At 33.7% G+C, this 22,319-nt stretch overlaps 1 protein-coding gene across 1 annotated transcript; it reads left to right on the plus strand.

Moving 5' to 3' along the window:
• Positions 1–15,555: 15,555 nt before the first annotated feature.
• On the plus strand, positions 15,556–16,428 carry LOC141685564 (uncharacterized). Its single transcript, XM_074490658.1, has one exon. It carries the CDS (start codon positions 15,556–15,558, stop codon positions 16,426–16,428), a length of 873 nt encoding a protein of 290 aa, XP_074346759.1.
• Positions 16,429–22,319: the final 5,891 nt, after the last annotated feature.

The following is a 22,319-nucleotide window of genomic DNA, read 5'->3' on the forward strand; positions in this document are numbered from 1 at the left end:
TGACTAGATTTGGCAATAAGGGTAAATTGAAACCACGATATGTCGGACCATTTGAAATTTTGGCTTGCATACGAATTAACGTTACCGCCTCATATGCAAGACATTCACAATGTGTTTCACGTGTCAATGCTTAAGCGATATAATCCTGATTCTAGGCATGTAATAGAGTATGAACCAATAGATATCCAACCAGATTTGTCTTTTGTAGAGCAGCCGGTAAGAATTTTAGATCGGCGAGAGAAAGTGTTGAGAAATAAGTCTGTATATTTAGTGCGAGTGTTGTGGAGAAACCCAGTGGTTGAAGAATCAACCTGGGAGCTTGAAAGTGAAATGTTAGAGAAATACCCTCATTTGTTTTCGTAGAAGATTCTGAGGACAGAATCCTATTAAGGGGGGGAGAATGTAACGACCGGGAAATTTACGTTGTATTATATCATATTTATAATAAAATATGTGTATTAATATGTCATTTATATGTGATTAAATGTGTTGAGTCATTAAACCCTAACTGCTACGTGTTACGTGTTATCTGTTTTGATCCAAACGTGTTTTGGATATTTATTGAGTGTTTTATTGTAAGTTATATATTTTATATCAAAACCCGTACAGCTCAAAACCATGTTTTAAAAGCCCGTATTTCAAACAAAATCATTGGCCCTATTTTGCCAAAAATGCCCTATACCATATCGTTATTCTGAACCCCTAGACGTTTTACAAATTTACCTTTTTCGCGAAAAACGACTTTTCCGGACCCCTTCGGGTACCAAAAACCCCACAAAAATCACATTTTTATATTTATATGATCATGAAATTATCATATATCATTTTTCTTTGCATTTTTGTAATATTCATAATTTTTGGGAATTTTTGACATTAATTTTGTATTTATTAAATATTTAAAAATTCAATATTAATACCCAAAAATTATAAAAATTAGGGCCAAATATTTTTATTAGGAGTGTAATTAGCCCCTTAATTTTATTTAGGGGTATTATTTTACATAGTATAAATAGCTGATTTTTCAGTAATTAATTATTAATTAATTATAAAAAAATCAGAAAATAAACAGAAAATTAAGAAAAGGGGGATTAGGGTTTGTTGGTGAAGAACAGGGCAGAAATTCAAGCAGGGATTTGAAGGTGATTCTGTTAACCAAATCGGACATGTAAGTATCCATTTTGAAGCCTGTGATTCGTAGTTTTCGATTATGTAATCAATTTTGCTGTTGGATTTCTTGATTTTCAATTCGTAATTTCGAGTTTAGTTCTTGAATTCGGGTTTTACAAATCGTTAGTTGTTTGATGTTATTGTTGTTGGGGATGATTAGATCGTCAAAAACCGAGTTGATTAACCCCGGTTTCGACTGTTGTTGCTTCGGGTTTTGTCTTGCCGGAAAGCGGCATCGCCGCCGCTGTTCTAGGTTCTGCCGGCGTTGGGCTCGTCGAGGACCAAGGGGAAACAGCAGAGGGACATCCTCTGTGTTGCTGTGCATCAGAAACGAGGAAGAATCGGACTGGAATCACGGCGTTTGGCCGTGTTTTCTCGCTGGAACGATCACCGGCGGCGGAGCCGCGGTGATGTTCTTCGTGACCCGATAACCCGGAGTCGACCCGGTTTGCAACCCGGTTTCGACCCGGGATTGATCCATGAAAACCCTAACCCTGTTTCTGTGTTGTGTTTCTGATATTTTAATATTTATTTTATTTTCTAAAAATCAGCAAATTAGTTTTAGCAATTCTAAAAATTAAATAAAAATTAGTTTAAATTCTGAAAAAAAAAATCTTATAATTAATTTCTAAATTATTTTATTAAATTATAAATTTGAATTTAATTATTTAATTATTTATCTAATTATTTATTTGTTATCTAATTAATTAATAATTAGGTAATTAATTAATAATTAGGTAATTAATTAATAAATACGAATTAAAAATAATTAAATAATATGATTAATAATTCGATAATTAGTTAATATTACGAGTAGTGATTCGATAATGAGAATTATTGTTCGAGCAATAATTATTCGAAGAATGTCGTAATAATTAGTTGTATCGTATAATTAAATACCGATAATCGATTGAATCGTATAAATTATAATAATAATCGTAATAATCCAATAATTATACGAGAAAGGTGAATGATTTGTATTTATACGAGTAATTGATTGTTGAGTCGGATTATGATTCGAATAATGACTCAATTATTCAATAATTAACGTACCAGTTAATGATATCGATTATTTATTTATAAATAATCGATATAATCGAATAAATAACGATGAGTTGTAAATATTTGTAATAAATTATGATTAATCCTAATAATTTGGGATTAATTATTTTAAATTATTAAATAATTATTTATTAATTATTTATTAGATATTTATTTATTAAATATTTAAAAAGTGATTAATTATTTCGATAATTAGTCACATAATTTTCAATAAATCATAACTTATTCATTTTAACTCCAAAAATTATAAAAAAATTATTTTTGACTTTGATTTTCTTAAATAATTATTTAAAAATTATTTTTAGATTTAAAAATTTGCAATAATTATTTATATTGAATAATAAATTGAATTATCAGTGTTTAATTGATAATAATTCAACCGTTAGTCGGATTGGAGCGAAACGAAAGCCTGTTGACTCAGAAAAATGAATTCTTTTCACTAAAAGTAATATGAAGACCTAATTTCTTCTCGAAATTTGTTGACCTTATTGATTGCTTGATTATCAGTCGAAATGCGTGCCGAGACGAGTTCGAAAAATTCCGGAAAAATGGGAACTGAAGCAAAAGGTGATCAATGGAGCAATCAGCGAGTCGATTTTGATTCTAAAAATTATTTTAACTATAAAAATGATTATGTGCTTATGTGTATTATGTGGTTAATCGAGCCTTACTTGCTTATATGTAATATTCGAGTCGGTTATAAGCATATGGGTAGATAGTAGGAACAAAAATGAAGTCGATTTAAGGTGCAACCGAAGTACAAAATGAATTAACCAGTCTATTTTGCTAACAGAAACTAAGCCAACAAGGCATGTCAAGTAGGGGATAGACGGAAGTGATTTAATTGCAGTAAGTCACACAGAAGACAAGTTTCTCCTCTATTCTATTTTTCAGAATAGTGATATTCTCTTCAGATTATTATTACAATTGCACTCTTTTAATTCTCTTGTTCATATTTCATTTCATTTATTGATTTATTCTTTTCATTTGAATTCATTATTCATATTCCAATTATTGGCTCACCCCTTTTTGTTGTTATTCACCTTATTATTTTCAGTTAAGAAGGAATATGAAACCCATCAGGACACGAGTGGTAAAGAAGCGGGTCAAGCCTCGGGATCCTCTCATACCCAAGGTGTTGATCCCAATCCAGGAAGAAAGCTTTGAGTTGCCCGAGCAGGTGGAGTGTTGATAAAGTATGCGTGTTTGAATAAAAGCTGAACTTAGTTTAAAATGAGTTAGACAATGATTTGTAATAAAGAAAATTTGTGAGATTTTAAATGTTGGTTTATAATAAAAGTAGTTAGTGGTTCTTGTTTTCATACTTCAACCTAAAAAGGTCCTGGTAGTGATTAAGGGGTTTAGTTTCATTTCTTTATTATTTATTAATAAGCTTGTGTAGGTTTGGTGATTAGCTCGTAACCCCCAGACTTATACCCCGGGTCTGGAGGGTATTACACAACACAGTTACATGCGTTGGGTGTTTGCAAAAGGAATGTGGCAGTCTGTTTAGCAGGAAAATGAGAACAAAGAAGCATTACCATTTTCATGCGAGATATGAAGGTTTTCAAAGATGCTGGAATAGAGTAATGAAGTAGCATAGAGTTAGACTTGATAATTTTGTTTTATTATCTTGTCTTTTTGCTATGTAAACTTGGTGATATATAAATTAAGTGCAGCAAGTAGAACAATAACTAACAAGACTAAGAAAATACATTCTCAGAGAAACATTTGTAAGCTGTATCCTTTAGCATTTCTCTGCAAGTTTTAGCTGTTCATACACAGAGTTCTCTCGATATATATATATATATACATTCAAATCCACCAGAAAGTTTTAAAGACTTGTGTTTTTATTACTTGTGTCTTGATTTATATAATTCTTTCATTCCGCACTTTGCAAATTAAACACATATATATTATTGAGTTAGAACCATTTTTCATAAATCTTAAAAAGAAGCCAGAATTACATTCAACCCCCCCTTCTGTAATTCTTGTTGTATTGTTAGGGAATAACAATTGGTATCAGAGCAAGCTCTTGAAGTACAAAGAGTTTAAAGATCACAACAAAATAGCAAGATGAATAAGAAGGATGTTGGAGTGAAGATTCCATTTCTGGACAAAGACAATTATCACCACTGGAAGGTGAAAATGCACCTACATCTTCTTTCTCAAGATGAGGCCTGTGTGGATTGCATAGAAAGAGATCCTCATGTACCAATGAGAGCTCCAATAGGGAATGAACCATCTGTTCCCAAGCCTAGGCATGAATGGTCAGATCCTGATATTGAGCAAGTCAGGAAAGATAAGAAGGCCATGAATATATTGTTCAGTGGAGTTGATGGTGATATGTTTGATAAAATCATTAACTGAAAAACTTCCAAGAAGGTTTGGGATACAATTCAGATTATCTGTGATGGTACTGAGAAAGTAAGGGAAAATAAGATGCAGCTGCTAATTTAGCAATATGAGTATTTTCATTGTGAAGATAGTGAGTCTCTCACTGATATTTTTAGTAGGTTTCAAAAACTACTAAATGCTCTGAAGTTGCATGGAAGAGTCTATCGGACAAAAGACTCCAATCTCAAGTTCCTTAGATCTCTTCCAAATGAATGGAAACCAATGACAGTCTCACTGAGAAATTCACAGGATTACAAGGAGTTTACCTTGGAGAGACAGTATGGCATCCTGAAAACTTATGACCTTGAGATAGAGCAAGATAAGAGGATGGAGAAAGGAAAGAAGAAAGGAGGGTCCATAGCACTGGTTGCTGAGTTGGAGAAAGAGGTGAAGGTAGAAGCTGTTGAGTCTACTTCAAAGGTCTGTGAAAACAAGGGCAAGGGGCTGGTAGTAGAAAATGAAGATTCTTTGAGCCAAGATGATATGGATGATATTGATGAACATCTTGTATTTCTTTCCAAAAGATTTTCCAAGCTCAAGTTCAAGAAGAACTTTGGAGCAGCTAAGCCAAATAGAAACATGGTGGATAAATCAAAATTCAAATATTTCAAATGTGGCTTGGCAGGGCACTTTGCCAGTCAGTGTAGAAAGTCATATTCCAGCAAGAAGAAGTTTGAGCCTGTGGATTATAAATATAAGTATTTTGAGTTGCTCCAACAAATGGAAAGGGCTTTTATTATACAAGAAAATGACTGGGCATCAGATGGTCTGGATAAGGATGAAGATGTCGGCTATGTCAATCTAGCCCTAATGGCCAAGTCTGATGAAACTGAGACAAGTTCTTCAAGTAATTAGATAATCACCACTAATCTTGCATATTTATCTAAAGCTGAGTGTAATGATGCAATTAATGACATGTTTACAGAATTATATCATTTGCGTGTTACACTTAAGTCCCTCAATAAGGAAAATGCTAAAATCAAAGAAAACAATTTGTTTCTAAGTGAGAGGAATAATGTGCTAGAGTCTCAGTTTATTGAATTTGAAAAATTAAAAATAGAATGTAAGATTGCTAAGGATGAATTAAATGAGTCCTTGAAGAAAGAAGAGATTTTGAAGAAGCAGCTTGAACGAGAGCAGGAGGTGATTAAGGCATGGAAATCATCTAGAGATGTCCATGCTCAAATCACCAAAGTTCAAGGAATTGAGTCCTTCTGTGATGCAGCCTAGAAAAAGAATAAAGAGAAGCTGGAATCCAATTTGGTTGAAGGATTGCTAACAGATGTAGACTCGACAGATGATGAAAGTCATCCGTCGGATAATCAAAAAGATTATTCGTCGAGTGACGTAAATCCTCATCTGTCGGCTGTGAGCAAACCTGTGAGTAAAGCCAAACTTGCCAAGTTAAATGAAAAATATGGATCAGTTTCCAACCAGGAAAAAGAAAATGTGTCATGAAAGTCAACACATGGTTCTTGGGTATACCCTTTGGCCACCAACCAGGCTTTGAACCTGTCAATTTCTCCATTTGCCAAGTATTTGATTTTGAACACCCAACGACTTCCAGAAGTCTGTTTTCCAGGAGGAAGTAGTACTAAATTCTATGTATGATTTGATTCAGGGGAATCCAACTCTTTATTCATGGCTGCAATCCAATGAGGATCTTGCACAGCTTGAACAAAAGATTTGGTACATGATTCTGAACAAGCTGGCTGAAGAAAATAGCATGTGTAGTAGAAAATAACCAGAAGAAAGAAAATTGGATATAGGATACTTGCCATTAGGGAGACCTTGAATAGAATTGACCTGATAATCTGTCCCCCAGACTGGGGGTTTATGTTCTCTACTAGATTTACAAACAAAATGATCATGTGCATCACTTATCAAAGTAGTATCATGTTACAGATTAACAAGATTATCTACATCAGGTAGCAAAGAATGCCAATCAGAAAATCAAGGAGCATCTATATTAGCATTGACGTGATCCAGCGTAGAGGACTCATGATCAACAGAAGAGTCTGAAGAAATATGAGGTAAAATGGGACCTCTATAAAGATGACCAGAATCTACCGAAGTCTCTAACCAATGATGCAAATGATAAGGATCATCATGAGAAATACTTGTAGTTGCATCATAAAAAGAAAATTGAATTTCATGAAACTCAACATGTCAGGATATAAAAGTCTCTTTAGTGGCTAGATTTAAATGTTTGAATCCACGATGATCAGGGGGATAACCCAGAAAAACTTAACGTATAGCACGAGAACTAAACTTATCTGCACTATGAATGGAAGAATAACACAAACAACCAAACACACGAAATTGTGAGTAGTCAGGCAGCTTACCATACAAACACTCAAACGGAGTCCTATTGCCAAGAATAGGAGGGGCAACCTATTTATAATGTAAGTAGCTGTTAAAATGCATTCATTTCGGTATTGAATGGGAAGTATATATTGAACACGAATAACACGAGCTATAGACAAAAGATATCGATGTTAACGCTTAACTCTTTTATTTTGAGCAGGTGTACCAACACAAGAAGCTTATTATAAAATCCCTTTATCAGATAAAAGAGAATTCATAGAAGCATTGATGAATTCAGTGCCATGATCACTGCGAATTTGCCGAACTTTACTGCTAAATTGAATTTCAACTATCTCCAAAAAATCTTGAATTTTACTAAATACCAACTGTTTGTTTGGTAACAAGAAAGTCCAAACAGTTCATGTATGATCGTCCACTATCGTGAGGAAATAACGACAATTTTGATGTGTTTCATGTGCATACGGTCTCCACAAATCTAAATGAACAAGCTGGAAAGCACACTCAACTCGACTGGTACTCAAGGAAAATGGCAATTTAGTTTGTTTTGGTATAGGACAAATATGACAACTTTGAGCACTCTTCTCCAGAATAGTGTTTTTGATATCAGAAATTTGATGTAAAACATCTGTAGAAGCATGTCCTGGACATAAATACCAAAGTGCAGTAAGTTTATGCTTTGTAACAACACTATTCACAAGCTGGGAAGTATCGTGACTATCCACATTTGTCAAGGAACAATCTAAATGGTAAAGAACATCAATTAAAGATCTATTAATCAAAGGAACTACAAATTGATTATCATAAAATTTACACTGATTAGGTAGAAACACCACATGACCTTGGGAATCATCTAACCATTTGGAGATAGAAATAAATTATATCCAAATATAGGAACAAATAAAACATTGTGCAACTCAAGTTGAGGTCGTATAGTGTATGTACCTTTTTGTGTAACCAAGATGGTATCACCATTTGGAAGTGCCAAACTAATAGGCTGTAAAAGAGTCTGAATATTGGTCAACAAGTCTAACAAATAACAAATATGGCCTGTTGCTCCAGTGTCAACCAACTAAATATAAGTGGAAGTCTTGGGAACACCTCTTAGTGTGTGTGCCTTAGAGACAACACTATTATATTTATGTTACGAGATATTTGGATTATTAGTTATGATTCTATGGATTATTCTTTAGTAATTAATTGTATCTTTATTTTATGCGATAAAATGTTAGATTGATAAATGTCCTTGGAATATGATAAGTAAATCTATATCTCTAAGTACGTGACTTAAAAATGAGATTATGACAATAGTATTGATATTCCTAAAGGTCCCTATTCAAGTATTATTATTAAGGAATGATAATAAATATATTGAGACTAGTGTGTTTGTTGACTGATGATCACATCTCATTAGGTTTAGGGTTAGGCCTTAATCATCTCTCCCCTATATATACATTAAGATATATATTTTTAGGGTTAGAAGCGATATTACATTTTTGACAAAAACCCTACCAGCTCTACATCTTAGATAGGCTAGAGAGAAAGAGAGAGGGGAAGAGGCAACCAAAATCGGCTAGTACCGGCTCCGCGTGGATACCTTGGAGAGAAGATCTTCGCAAGGAGGGCTGTTGTGATTTATCAAGAACAGAACTTCCATTACGATCATACGAAAAGCTTTATTTAAGGTAAATATCTAATCTCTGAATTAAATGTCTTGTTTCGCTTGGATCTTGCGTTTGGGGTTTCGTTTTTATATTTATTTTTAATTTTTTCCGCTGTGTTTGTGCCACAAATCCCGATAACAACAAAGCTAGCCCGTAAAGTAACCATCTCGGCCAAATAATCTTCTAGGATGCCTGTTCTCTTTGTTTGTTCCATAAAGAGCCTCATCATTTGACTTATTTGGTTGATTTGATTCTGCATTTAATGTATCTGATCAGAAGATGATCCTGAAGAACCTGGAAAAATAGAATTAACTTGAGGTTGCTTAGGCAAAGTTCTGGACTGTGAAGAAGTTCTTTCTATAGCATTAGGAATCCCCTTCTTCTTTTTCCATCTTGGTGCATAGCCATTTAATTTGAAATAATTCTCTTTAGTATGCCCATTGTAATTACAATGTGAGCATTTGATGACAATCTTGGTTGTATTAGGAGTAAAAGATTTCTTAAATCCTCTAGCAGTGCCAGAAACATCAGCATTTGCTACTAAAACATTAACAAAAGGACTAACTAGTGAAGAGAAAGCCTGATAATTCTGGCGTGTCTTTTTATCCTATTTGACAAAAGAATAAGCCTGTGATACTGTAGACAATAGACTCATCATGAGTATCTATCCTCAAATTATAGAGTTACTCTCATGTAGTCCCATTAAAGACTGCAAAAGCTTTCTTTTCTGATCCCTTTCAATCTGGATCTTATGAGCACCACAAATACAATCTACAGTTGGCTCAAGTACAGCATATTCATCCCATAAACCTTTCAATTTATAGAAATAAACTTCAACTGATTTATTTTCTTTACTACAAGAAACATGTCTATCAGCGATTAAAACTATCAGCGACCGACACATCCATAGCTAAAGATAAGCATCTACGACGGAGTTTTTGCAACATGCTATATTTTCATCTCTAATAACATCATCGACAAATTTCAGTAGCTATCGCATCACATATTTAATTTCAAATTGCGGGAAAGTTTGGCGCACTTTCCATTAACTACTAATTCCTGTTAGCGACCATATCCGGTAGCTGGAAGCTATATTATTTTTACCGATAAAATATTACCACAAAAATTTAATGCCACCTGATCAGTTTTAGCTACCGGAATTGGTCGTTATTAACGGTAGAAGATATTCAATTTTTGTTTTTAGGTATAATATACGATTTTTATGATACTTTAAATATGATATTTATTTTAAAAGCTATTATTAATTGAAAACTCATAAATAATATGTTAAAAATAATTTATGAACTTTTAGCAAGTTATAAGAGAAATCTTATTGAAAATGTTTTGAGTTCGTTGAGTTAGGTAATCATGAAAGTACTAGAATACATATAATTTATAATTAGCTTATATATTACTGAGTTTGAAGATTAAATGTACTTATCAATAATATTATAATATTAAAACAATTACACATCGAGATATTAAATTTATAATTTTTTTATCAAATTAAATGCAAGTAATTTTTATCATTAAAATAGAGATAATTGTGGTTTAAGGTAATAGAGTTTGCGGAGGTTTCATGTTATCAATAATAAAGGAGTCATAGACAAAAATTTATACTTCGTTATAAATACTGTTCAAGTTAATTAGATACAATAGCCATGATCATTTACATGTAATTTATAGGTGGGAAGACGAGCACAATGCATCGATTTCTACTCTATTTTGGCAGAAGTGTATTGATCGCACAAAAGATAATATGTGACACCCTTACAATCAGGGGCCTAGATTGTGGAGTCACCATGCTACAAATTACAATAATATAAAACAGAATCATAAACATAATGCCATGGCCCCTTGCACTGCTACAGGATCTAATACAGGTTAAGGTATGAAACAAGTTACATCTAACTACACAACATGATGCTATTACAATCTTTTCTAAATACAAAATATAACTTCATATAGAAGCTGTCACTGATCTACCCCCTTTCTAGCTACCTGCGATGACATAGCAAATCTAACTGTGCGCGAAGGTCCAAAGTTAGCATTCTTCCTAGCTAACCTTCTAAATCCAACCATACTCGAGCTTAACTGTAAAATTTAGATAACAAAGCAACGTGAGCTACAAAAGCTCAGCAAGTAACAATAACATTAAAACAGTTAAGCTATCAGGGATCAATAGGTATGAAGGCCAACTATGATATTCAAATGGAAATCCAATATAAGGAATAAGGAAAGGAATTATAGAAAAAAAAAACTCCTTATCGTCAGTTTAAAATTCAAGTTTTCTTTCAAAACTCTTCATAAAATTCTTTCTAATCTTTTCAAAAACCTTTTAAAGCAAACATTTTCTAAGGAAATCTTTATTTCAAAACATATCTTTTGATTGGAGTTTTCCCACAACGTCATAGACAATACGGGTGATCAGCCACGTAATGCCTCCCATCAGGACCTAATCGTCCTTCTGAGCTTCCATGTATATAGGGTCCCCTAAGACTAGTTCCAAAACTAGTCAGCTAGACTTATTTCAATTGCTAGCGCAACACAACCAAAAATGCTGGACCGGCGTCATTCGGCCACTTACGCCTCCAATCTATAGGAATCCGTAGAAAACATTTTTGACGGAATTCCTATATCATTTATGAAAATATCTTTCAATTTTAAGCTTTACCAACCTTTTGATGAAATAAGACCTTATTGGAAAGTCTGAAATCATATTTGAGTTCATTTTTGAAACTCAGGGATATCATGTCAAGTATCAGGTATCAAAAAGAACGCAATGGGTTCAAACATAGGTATTATCAACAATGAACCAAAAGGTTCTCATAATGAATGAAATTGTGAGCATTTGAAAATATAAAGGAAACATGCTTATTTATCAATGGCTGAGATATGGTATTCAAAATTTAAATCAACAGGCAGGAATATAAGTAAAAGAGAGAGAGAGCGGTTGATGTTTCGTTACTTGCCTCTCAAAAGTATCACACTATCACAGTCCTGCCTAACCACAATCTTCACTGGATCTTAGCTTTAACTTTTTCATTTCCTATGCTTGCGTACTCACTCTTTAACTCTACACGAGTAAGAACTCTATTTCAGAATCATTCTAAATACAGTTCGACGTTCACTTTAAACGTCTACTTTAACTACCCCTTTCGCGATACCTACATTATACTTATATATGTACTATAATTTCGTATATATATATAGCACACATATCATAAACAGGTCACATAGCACATAACACATATTGCACATATGGTCACTATCTGATCTTCAATTTCAAACTTAGGAAATAATTCCTTATTTGAAACAAAATTTTAAATTTAAAACTCTCTTACAAATTATTTGATCATGTTTAGAAAATAAACTTTAATTTTAAAAGAATTTGAAATCCATATTATAGTTTGACGAATTAATTGTAAGTCAAACTAAGTTGATTCGAATAATTGATCGTCATTTGATAACTTAATTCGACTAGCAACTAACCTAGTGAAACTATAATAGTATTTAAGCATCTTGAAAACGTAATCGCTTTTCGAAGATTGTCTAGTTACTCGACAAGTGAAACTATATTGGATATCTAGCCAAACTACGTTAGATCTTTAAAAGATTTTAACGAAATTTCGGCATCATGTCCTCTGTATTTCCAACATACCAGTCGACCATTGTCGACACCCAAACACAAGCAATCAGCCTCATATACAATCACAATACTATATTATGGTAGTATAATACTACTATACAAGCTTCATCACAAACATACCATTCAACTTACTTGCTCTTTATACTATTTCAAGAATAAACAAGTAAATAATAAACCATTCTATAAAAACTAAGTACATTGACTTATAAATACTTTACACAACTAGTACATTATTGTTGAAATAATCTTAAATTTAGTTATTAATTATTTGTTTATTTAATTATTAGATATTTAGCAATAGATTAATGATTAGAGAAAAATATTATTTTAGAATTGTTTAGTAGTGGGGTAGTGGAGTTATGGAGTAAATTATGGACATGTAATTTACCCATTAATTAGTAGTGGTTAGTTTTGGTAATAGTTAGTTTTAATATGTTTGTAAAGCCTATATAATGACTAGTTTACCTTGAGTTTTAGAAGAGAAAAGAAATAACAAGAAATATAGCAGTACAAGTTCTCTGCAAAAAAAATGTAGGTGTCTTTTTTCTCTAAGTTTTTTCAACATGGCATCAGAGCTATATGTTCTAGGGCCTGTGAGACTCTTATAAAAATACATACATTTATATATATATATATATATTAAGTATTTATCTGAGATTTCAAATGGCATTAAAAATTTCTCCATATATATTTAGTGAAATATCAAGATGAAATGGTACGTAGAAAAAGGAAAGAGAAGCAAGAATAAAAATGAAGGAGGAACATGAGCGGTGGAAATAATGAGAAAGATATCATGGCTCAAGAGGTCATGAAAGAAATTTTATTTTAGAGTTGTGGAGAGAAAGTGCTCCAAAGTGTTTTGGGAGAGAAGTGCTCCAAAGTGTTTTTGATGAGATAGTGCATCAAAATTGATGGTGGTGAGAAGTGCATCATAGGCGAAGAGAAAGTGCTTCGTAAATTTAAGATTATGGGGGTGAATATTGGAATAATCTTAAATTTAGTTATTAATTATTTGTTTATTTAATTATTAGATATTTAGCAATAGATTAATTATTAGAGAAAAATATTATTTTAGAATTGTTTAGTAGTGGGGTAGTGGAGTTATGGAGTAAATTATGGACATGTAATTTACCCATTAATTAGTAGTGGTTAGTTTTGGTAATAGTTAGTTTTAATATGTTTGTAAAGCCTATATAATGGCTAGTTTACCTTGAGTTTTAGAAGAGAAAAGAAATAACAAGAAATATAGCAGTACAAGTTCTCTGCAAAAAAAATGTAGGTGTCTTTTTTCTCTAAGTTTTTTCAACATGGCATCAGAGCTATATGTTCTAGGGCTTGTGAGACTCTTATAAAAATACATACATTTATATATATATATATATTAAGTATTTATCTGAGATTTCAAATGGAATTAAAAATTTCTCCATATATATTTAGTGAAATATCAAGATGAAATGGTACGTGGAAAAAGGAAAGAGAAGCAAGAATAAAAATGAAGGAGGAACATGAGCGGTGGAAATAATGAGAAAGATATCATGGCTCAAGAGATCATGAAAGAAATTTTATTTTAGAGTTGTGGAGAGAAAGTGCTCCAAAGTGTTTTTGGAGAGAAGTGCTCCAAAGTGTTTTTGATGAGATAGTGCATCAAAATTGACGGTGGTGAGAAGTGCATCATAGGCGAAGAGAAAGTGCTTCGTAAATTTAAGATTATGGGGGTGAATATTGGAATAATCTTAAATTTAGTTATTAATTATTTGTTTATTTAATTATTAGATATTTAGCAATAGATTAATTATTAGAGAAAAATATTATTTTAGAATTGTTTAGTAGTGGGGTAGTGGAGTTATGGAGTAAATTATGGACATGTAATTTACCCATTAATTAGTAGTGGTTAGTTTTGGTAATAGTTAGTTTTAATATGTTTGTAAAGCCTATATAATGGCTAGTTTACCTTGAGTTTTAGAAGAGAAAAGAAATAACAAGAAATATAGCAGTACAAGTTCTCTGCAAAAAAAATGTAGGTGTCTTTTTTCTCTAAGTTTTTTCAACAATTATTATGGATACTAGTTTACAATCAAAACAGACCAAATAGCCAAACACATTTAACAACCAAGGACATAAACCAATTTTAATAAGGCACATACTAGCACACGCCATCACACAAATACACATATTCTATCGTATTTACCATATTAAAGCTAGATACAAGATTACTCATCAAAATATCTTATACATAGACTCTTAAGAGTTTAAAGTATAACCCGGCCATCTCGAAAGAATGCCAATTTACTCTATTATATTAAAGTCAAATGAAAAATCATAAAACATGAAAGTTGTAGATACTTCTGAGATCTTTCCAAGAGGGTAAGGCTCATTAAAAATGAATAAATAATGAATTCGGAAATTGGATAAATGTGGGCTGCCTGAACAGAGTCAGGCCCTGATCGCAGAAGTAATTTGATATTTAAGACTCCTAAATCCCAGAATATGACTCTGAGTTGTGAACACAAAATGTATAGTTAGAAAATATCTATTCAGAATGGTATTCTTTAAAATTTTCTGATAAATATTTAATTTACTATAAATTTTCAAAGTCTGCCTCTCAGTTTTGAAAATTTTCTGGCAGGTTACAAAAACTGCAGAAATCGCCTTCTTATAAGCAGAATTTCGAAAAACATAAAGAATCAAAGTTGTAGAGAATTGAATTATCTTTCTAGAGACTCTGAAATCATAACATTCCGACCTGTAATGAATTTTATACGAATTTAGCAAGAAAACAGAACCTAATACTTTGAAATCAAACCTTATATCTTTATAACTATATTAACAATCAATTTCACATAGAAAAGCCATTTAAACACATATTTCTCTCAGCAACAACAAAACAATGACATGCATATATCAAAACTAATATACATCAAGATATCTTAGCATGCATTACTAATTTATTGCCATAATTATGTTTAGAACTTAAATTTATAAAAGAACACTGTTGGGGATATTATCTAAACATGTTTCATCTGTTTATCTGTTTTTATTATGTTTGAATAAATCAACTAAGCATTGTAGTAGGAGTAGTAGATTAAGGTTGTTGCGTTTCAGTAGGCTTCGTGGAAAGAGTTTGCGTTTCAGCTGGTCTCTTTAAATAAGCTGTGTACTCTTCTTCATTATTAATCCCAATTGTAGTGTTTTATTCAGAGTATCATTTACTTGTTATCTCAGATTATTATTTAGTACTTACATCTGGTATCAGAGCTATTTTATCCCAATTAGTACCCTGTGTCAAACGGAATGGCAGAGTCAAGTAAGAGTAAAGAACGGCAGGGGCAGCTAGGTCTGAGTTATCCTATGTTAACAAAGACTAACTATACTGCGTGGGCGATGAAAATGAGAGTTTTCATGCAAGCACATAACGTGTGGGAAGCAATTGACCCTAAAGACCCAAAGGCCAATGTGGACGACAAGGTAGACAAACGAGCTTTGGCCATGATTTATCAAGGTATTTCAGAAGATTTGCTGTTGACACTCGCAGAACGGAAAATCGCAAAAGAAGCATGGGAGGCGATTAAGACGGTTTCGTTGGGTGCTGAGAAGGTTAAGAAAGCTAAAGCTCAAACTCTTAAATCTGAGTTTGAGTCTTTAAATATGAAAGATTCTGAGAATTTAGATGATTTCTGCATGAAATTAAATGGTCTGGTAGCGAATATCAGGGCACTTGGAGAGACAATTGGAGAAGAGTATGTTGTAAAGAAATTGCTAAGGGCAGTGCCATCGAAATTTCTGCAAATTGCTTCAGCTATCGAACAATTTGGAGATCTCGAGAAAATGTCAGTTGAAGAGGTAATCGGTTCTCTAAAAGCACATGAGGAACGAATATCTGGTCAAGTGGATAGCAAGGAGGGACAACAACTCTTATTGACTGAGGAGGAATGGTCGAAACGTGAGAGTGACAGTGGAGGAAAGCTCTTGCTCACACATGAAGAATGGTTGAAAAAATCCAGTCGAAGCGGTCAGCAGTTTGGAAATGATCATAGAGAAAGGGACAATCAAGGTGGTCATGGCAGGTTTGACAGGAGTAAAGTAAAGTGCTTTAATTGTGGTGGCTATGGACATTTCGCAGCTGAATGTAAAAAAATCAAGGAGAAACAGATTGCAACGGGGTGAAGCAAATTTAACCCAGACACATGACGATGAACCTGCACTCTTGATGGTTAAATATGAGGAGAGTGTAGATGGAGTGATACTTCTATCTGAAGGTGCTGACTCAACCAGAACTGTGACAGAGGATACTTGGTATTTAGATAACGGAGCAAGCAATCACATGACCGGGAGACGTGAAAAATTTGAGAGTTTGGACAAGACAATGAAAGGCAGGGTGAAGTTTGGAGATAGATCTTTTGTTAATATTGAAGGAAAAGGCACAATCAGGATTGCCTGCAAGAATGGTTAAACTAGAGTCTTACATGGAGTATATTATATACCAACGTTGCAAAGTAATATTATAAGTCTGGGTCAACTCTCTGAAGAAGGAAACAGGGTGGTACTGAACGGGGACAGTTTGTATGTCTATGATAGCTGTGGAAGACTTCTTATGCACGTGAGACGTTCTGCAAATCGTCTCTACAAGATCCATATTGAAGATATTAAAGAAACGTGTTTGCTGACAAAAGGAGAAGAAAATACGTGGCTGTGGCATTCACGTCTCGGACATGTTAACTTCAAGGCGATGCAACTAATGTCAAACAATCATATGGTGCGTGGGCTGCCTTCACTCAATCAACCAAAAGAACTTTGCAGCGGGTGCCTCATGTCTAAACAATCACGTAAGCCATTCCCTGTTCATTCAAATTTTATTGCTAAAGGTGCATTAGAATTGATACATGGAGACCTTTGCGGACCTATCTCACCCCCTACCCCTGCTGGTAATCGTTTTTTCTTGTTATTAGTCGATGATTACTCTCGTATGATGTGGACATATATGCTTAAGTCTAAAACTGACGCACTGGCTTGTTTCAAGAAATTTAAAAATCTTGTTAAAAATGCAACAAAGGAGAAGATACAGGTGTTCCGTACTGATCGTGGAGGGGAATTTTGCTCTAAAGATTTTACGTCCTTTTGTGAAGAAGCGGGTATTTTGAGACACTATACCGCGCCCTACACACCACAACAAAATGGTGTTGTAGAGCGCCGTAATCGTACCGTTGTTGCCATGGCTCGAAGCTTGTTAAAAGAAAGAAAAGTGCCTGCAAAATTCTGGGGTGAAGCTGTCACACATGCAGTCTATATTTTGAATAAACTCCCCACACGAGCACTTTCAAATATTACTCCATATCAGGCCTGGTATGGGGAAAAACCATATGTTGATTCTCTGAGGGTGTTTGGATGTCTCTCATACATGAAAGTGCCAGCTGTGTTTACAAAGAAACTTGATGATCGAAGTAAACTTTTGGTTCATTTTGGTCGTGAGCCAGGAACCAAGGCTTATCGGTTGTACGACCCAGATTCAGGGCGTATACACGTAAGCAGAGATGTTACATTCAACGAGGCAAAAGGATGGTTCTGGAATGAGTCAGAGGAATGTAACACTCAGACAGCAGGAGGGCAATTTACATTCGATGTTTTTACATCAGAGGCACAGGCCACACCAGACTCACCAGAAAATTCTGGGATTGAAAGTCCAGCATCTCCCATGACACCAGCTACTCAAAGTGTTTCTGCATCTTCATCATCGAATGTAGACACCACAGAAAGTACTATGTCTGGTATGTCAAGTGACACTGACAGCGAACCACGACGTTTTAGACGCCTTTCTGACATTTACAACACCACTGACATAGTGGAGTTAGAAGATGAGCTACTATTATCTGGTATTGATGAACCAGTGAACTTCGAACAAGCTGTTCAGGAGGAGGACTGGAAAGTGGCAATGGATACAGAAATTGCTACAATAGAGAAGAATCAGACATGGAAACTCACTGATCTTCCAAAGGGTCACAAGGCGATAGGCTTAAAATGGGTGTTTAAGCTGAAAAAAGACACAAATGGAAACGTAATCAAGCATAAAGCACGCTTGGTGGCTAAGGGTTATGTACAGAGACTTGGCATCGATTACGAGGAAGTTTTTGCCCCGGTAACAAGGCTGGAAACAGTTCGATTGCTCCTGGCTTTGGCAGCTAAGAATGCATGGGAGGTGCATCATCTCGATGTTAAGTCTGCATTCTTGAATGGAGTCCTACTTGAAGAAGTCTATGTGTCACAACCAAAAGGGTACGTGAAAAAAGGGCAAGAAGACAAGGTTTACAAACTGTTGAAAGCATTATATGGCTTACGCCAGGCACCTCGAGCGTGGTACTCTCAACTTAACAAGTGTTTAATGAATTTGGGCTTTGAAAAATGTCCTTATGAGCATGCTGTGTATACTCGAAAGGATGGCACTGATTCTTTGATTGTCGGAGTCTATGTTGATGATTTAATTATTACAGGTACTAGTACTTCACTCATTGTCAAATTCAAGGGGGAAATGAGTAGAGAATTTGACATGACTGATCTTGGACGGTTGTCATACTATTTGGGTTTGGAGGTTGATCAAGGACAGGGGTTTATTGAGATAAAGCAAACATCATATGCTAAAAAGGTGCTTCAAAGGGCAGGCCTGAGCGAATGTAAATCTGTCACTTATCCCATGGATTTCAAGCTGCAGATTGATGCCGACCAAACTGGTGAAGCAGTGAACTCAACTGATTACAAGAGTCTTGTAGGAGGCTTGCGCTATTTGGTCTATACTCGACCTGACATAGCTTATGCTGTTGGGATTGTTAGTCGCTATATGGAGAGGCCTACTGTGCTGCATTTGAACGCTATCAAGAGGATATGTCGATATATCAAAGGAACTCTGCACTATGGTTTGGTGTACACAAAGGGACGAGGTAACTATATTTTATCTGGTTTTTAAACACATATTTCTCTCAGCAACAACAAAACAATGACATGCATATATCAAAACTAATATACATCAAGATATCTTAGCATGCATTACTAATTTATTGCCATAATTATGTTTAGAACTTAAATTTATAAAAGAACACTACATGCAAAGGAGGTTAATTACATACAACACTTTTTAAACAATTAGATTCACTTAAACACTCTTATCACCATCAACTATATCACATAAGTCAAGAAATCCATTCTCTCGTATATACATATACAGAAGCCGTATATATATATACTTCCATGATACAAAACTTTAGTACTTTAAACCACTAAATTAACATCTATGTTCACCAAGAAACACCATATTCATACACATTCTTCACATATACATACACCCGCATGTATGCAACACACATAAGACACTAATTTCCAACATGCAACTATAATCCATGACATGCAATTTGAATTAACTAACACTAACACTCTATTACTCAATAAACTCAAGTGAAATCACATGAAACTCTAGTTTCTCCCTCAACAACACCAAACTCAAATATACACACACCTATACATACACACCGATACCAGCATGCAAAGTACAAGTTTAATATAAAAGAAGAGAAAAGATTAGATCCTTACCTAGCAACAAAGGAAGAAGAAAAAGTTGTATGCTTGTGTGTGTGGTTTTTGGTCGGGGGAAAAGAAAACTGAGAGGAAGAGATGGGGGAGGATGATGTCTCGGGTAAAATGAGGAAAGAAAGAGGGAGGCTGATGTTTTATTTAATAAAACACGGGTATTTTTGTAATTTCACGTATAAAAGTTTTTATTTTAATAGTTTTCTTTTGATAAATGAATGCAAAAATGTTTCTTTAATAAAATACAAACTGTTCTGAAAATTCTGAAAGTTATAAATTTTATATTTTTAAAATGTAGAGCACGAAATTAGCTTCACGTGTATATTTTTAAAATATTTTTCTGATGCACGGTTATTTTTGTATGAATTTTACAAGTTTGACTACGAAAAGTGCAAAAACATTTCTTAATTCGAATTAAAAATAAGAAATAGCCCAAAATACTCACTTTCACATTACTATAAAGTTTTTAATACCAAAATAATGATTGTAGAACAATAATAAAAGTTTATTGTTTTTCAACTATTTTTCAGAAATTTAAATAAACATTTATTCACACTTTATTTTTCAATATTCACTTAAAATTTCATAAATAAATTTTCAAGCACTCTAATAATCACATAAATAAATTTCAAACATACTAATAATCACTTAAACCACATTTTAGCATATAAATATCACATATTTTATTTTTCTAACTAACTTCTTATATTTCCATAATTCCCACTTTTCCACTTTTCAATTTCCACTTTCACATTTCACTTTCACATTTAAATTTCCGTCTTTAAATTTTATAATGCTATTATAGCATCAATAAATCCACAATTCACTTTATCATAATTCCTCTGAAATACATCAGACTGGAATAAATATATTATTATATATATTTATTCTCTACTTTCACATAAATAGCACAGAAACAAATAATCATTATATTAAAATTTTACGGTCGTTACATAATATTTCAAAAGAACACAAGAAATCCATAAACAATGCTGCTTTTGACCATTCAGATGAAGACGAAATGTTGTACATGCATGAGTATAGCCCCTGGTGGTGCATCACTTATATATGGACTCAAATGTGTAAAAAAGGGAGGGACAGTGACTGGATGAAGAAGCGTTCTATTGCCTCTAGTAATAGATCCGCGGGTACACCTGTTGGGGAGAAGGCCAAAGGTACTTATAAGGGCGGCAGTGTCTCCCAGTTGCAGCATATCAGTGTCAGGGTAGCATGAATACTTTGAATATATTCATGATAATGAAAAAGAGGCGAATATGTTTAGTCTTAATCAGATTATATTTTATTATGTTGGTATTCATGATACACGGTTGAATGGAATTATTTTACATGTTAATAATGGATTCTATTTAGTTTGTTCATAATTATGCAATAGTGTCACATATTTAATATGTAGTAATGGGATTATATTTGGTACATGAGTCTGAGTCTCAAGGGGTTCTAATCGCTTGGGTGGATATGTACGTCACCACTCGTGATAGCATACCTGATGCTATTAATAAAGCGGTAACAAGTTTTAAAAGCTCAACTAATTTTTATTAATATTACCATCACTTACTAGAATAATGCCAAAATCTCATTCGTTAAGTTCAACATCACTTGATAGAATGTTACACCAAATTATTTTTTAACAATTTTTTTGTTAATGTGATAATAGAATAAGTATCGTCATTTGCTTGATGAGCGTTATCCCGAGGGGACCGAGCGTCCATTTTTTATCAGGAGTTATGGGAGACAGCTTCTATAGTGAAGAACTATGTCAAAGGTCAGGGACAGTGACGCCGCCCATCCTTTAGTGGCTCATTCAGTGGTTCAGGTAGCACTCAGTATTCACAGTCATCCGTTTACTCATCATACTGCGGCTGATTGTGTGAGGGACATATGTCAAAATCAATAGCTTCTTATACTATGAGGGCATATCGGAGCTATTGATCCCGAGGCATTAACTCGTGCAGTGGAGGCACCAATAACAACACATTGTGAGAATGAGACCGAGGTAATAGTATAGTAAAATCTAACTTAATTTCTGTTAGATTAACTCCTTCTATTCCATTTATATACATTGTATATGTAACTTGTTTCTTTATCTGTTAATTACAGTGATCACGTCATGATGGTCATGATGAGCAGGATGATGAGTTTGATGAAGCTTAGTGTGTTATGGTTGAATTAATATTTCTAGACTGTACTTGCCTACTTAGATGAAATTCAAACATTTGATGTTTTTTTTTAATTTTAATTAGATGTTAACTTTTACATTTGAATTTTTATTGGAGTTGATTATCTGTTTTTGAAAAAAAAATATCTATAGTTCTGATTGTGTTGAGACAAAGTAAATGTACCTATGTTTGTTAATGATCTATGTTGGGAAAGGAGGAAAACTGGTGAATTATTTTGATAATATTTGAAAATCAGCTAATGAAAATAGTAGCCGATAATATACAGTATGATTTAGCTATCGTGTCTGA

This window comes from Apium graveolens, chromosome 9, assembly GCF_009905375.1.
Source record: "Apium graveolens cultivar Ventura chromosome 9, ASM990537v1, whole genome shotgun sequence".
Taxonomy (NCBI): domain Eukaryota; kingdom Viridiplantae; phylum Streptophyta; class Magnoliopsida; order Apiales; family Apiaceae; genus Apium; species Apium graveolens.

Excerpts from the sequence above, each read along its gene's own strand:
- LOC141685564 (XM_074490658.1), top strand. The coding sequence starts at position 15,556 with ATGGCAGAGTCAAGTAAGAGTAAAGAACGGCAGGGGCAGCTAGGTCTG.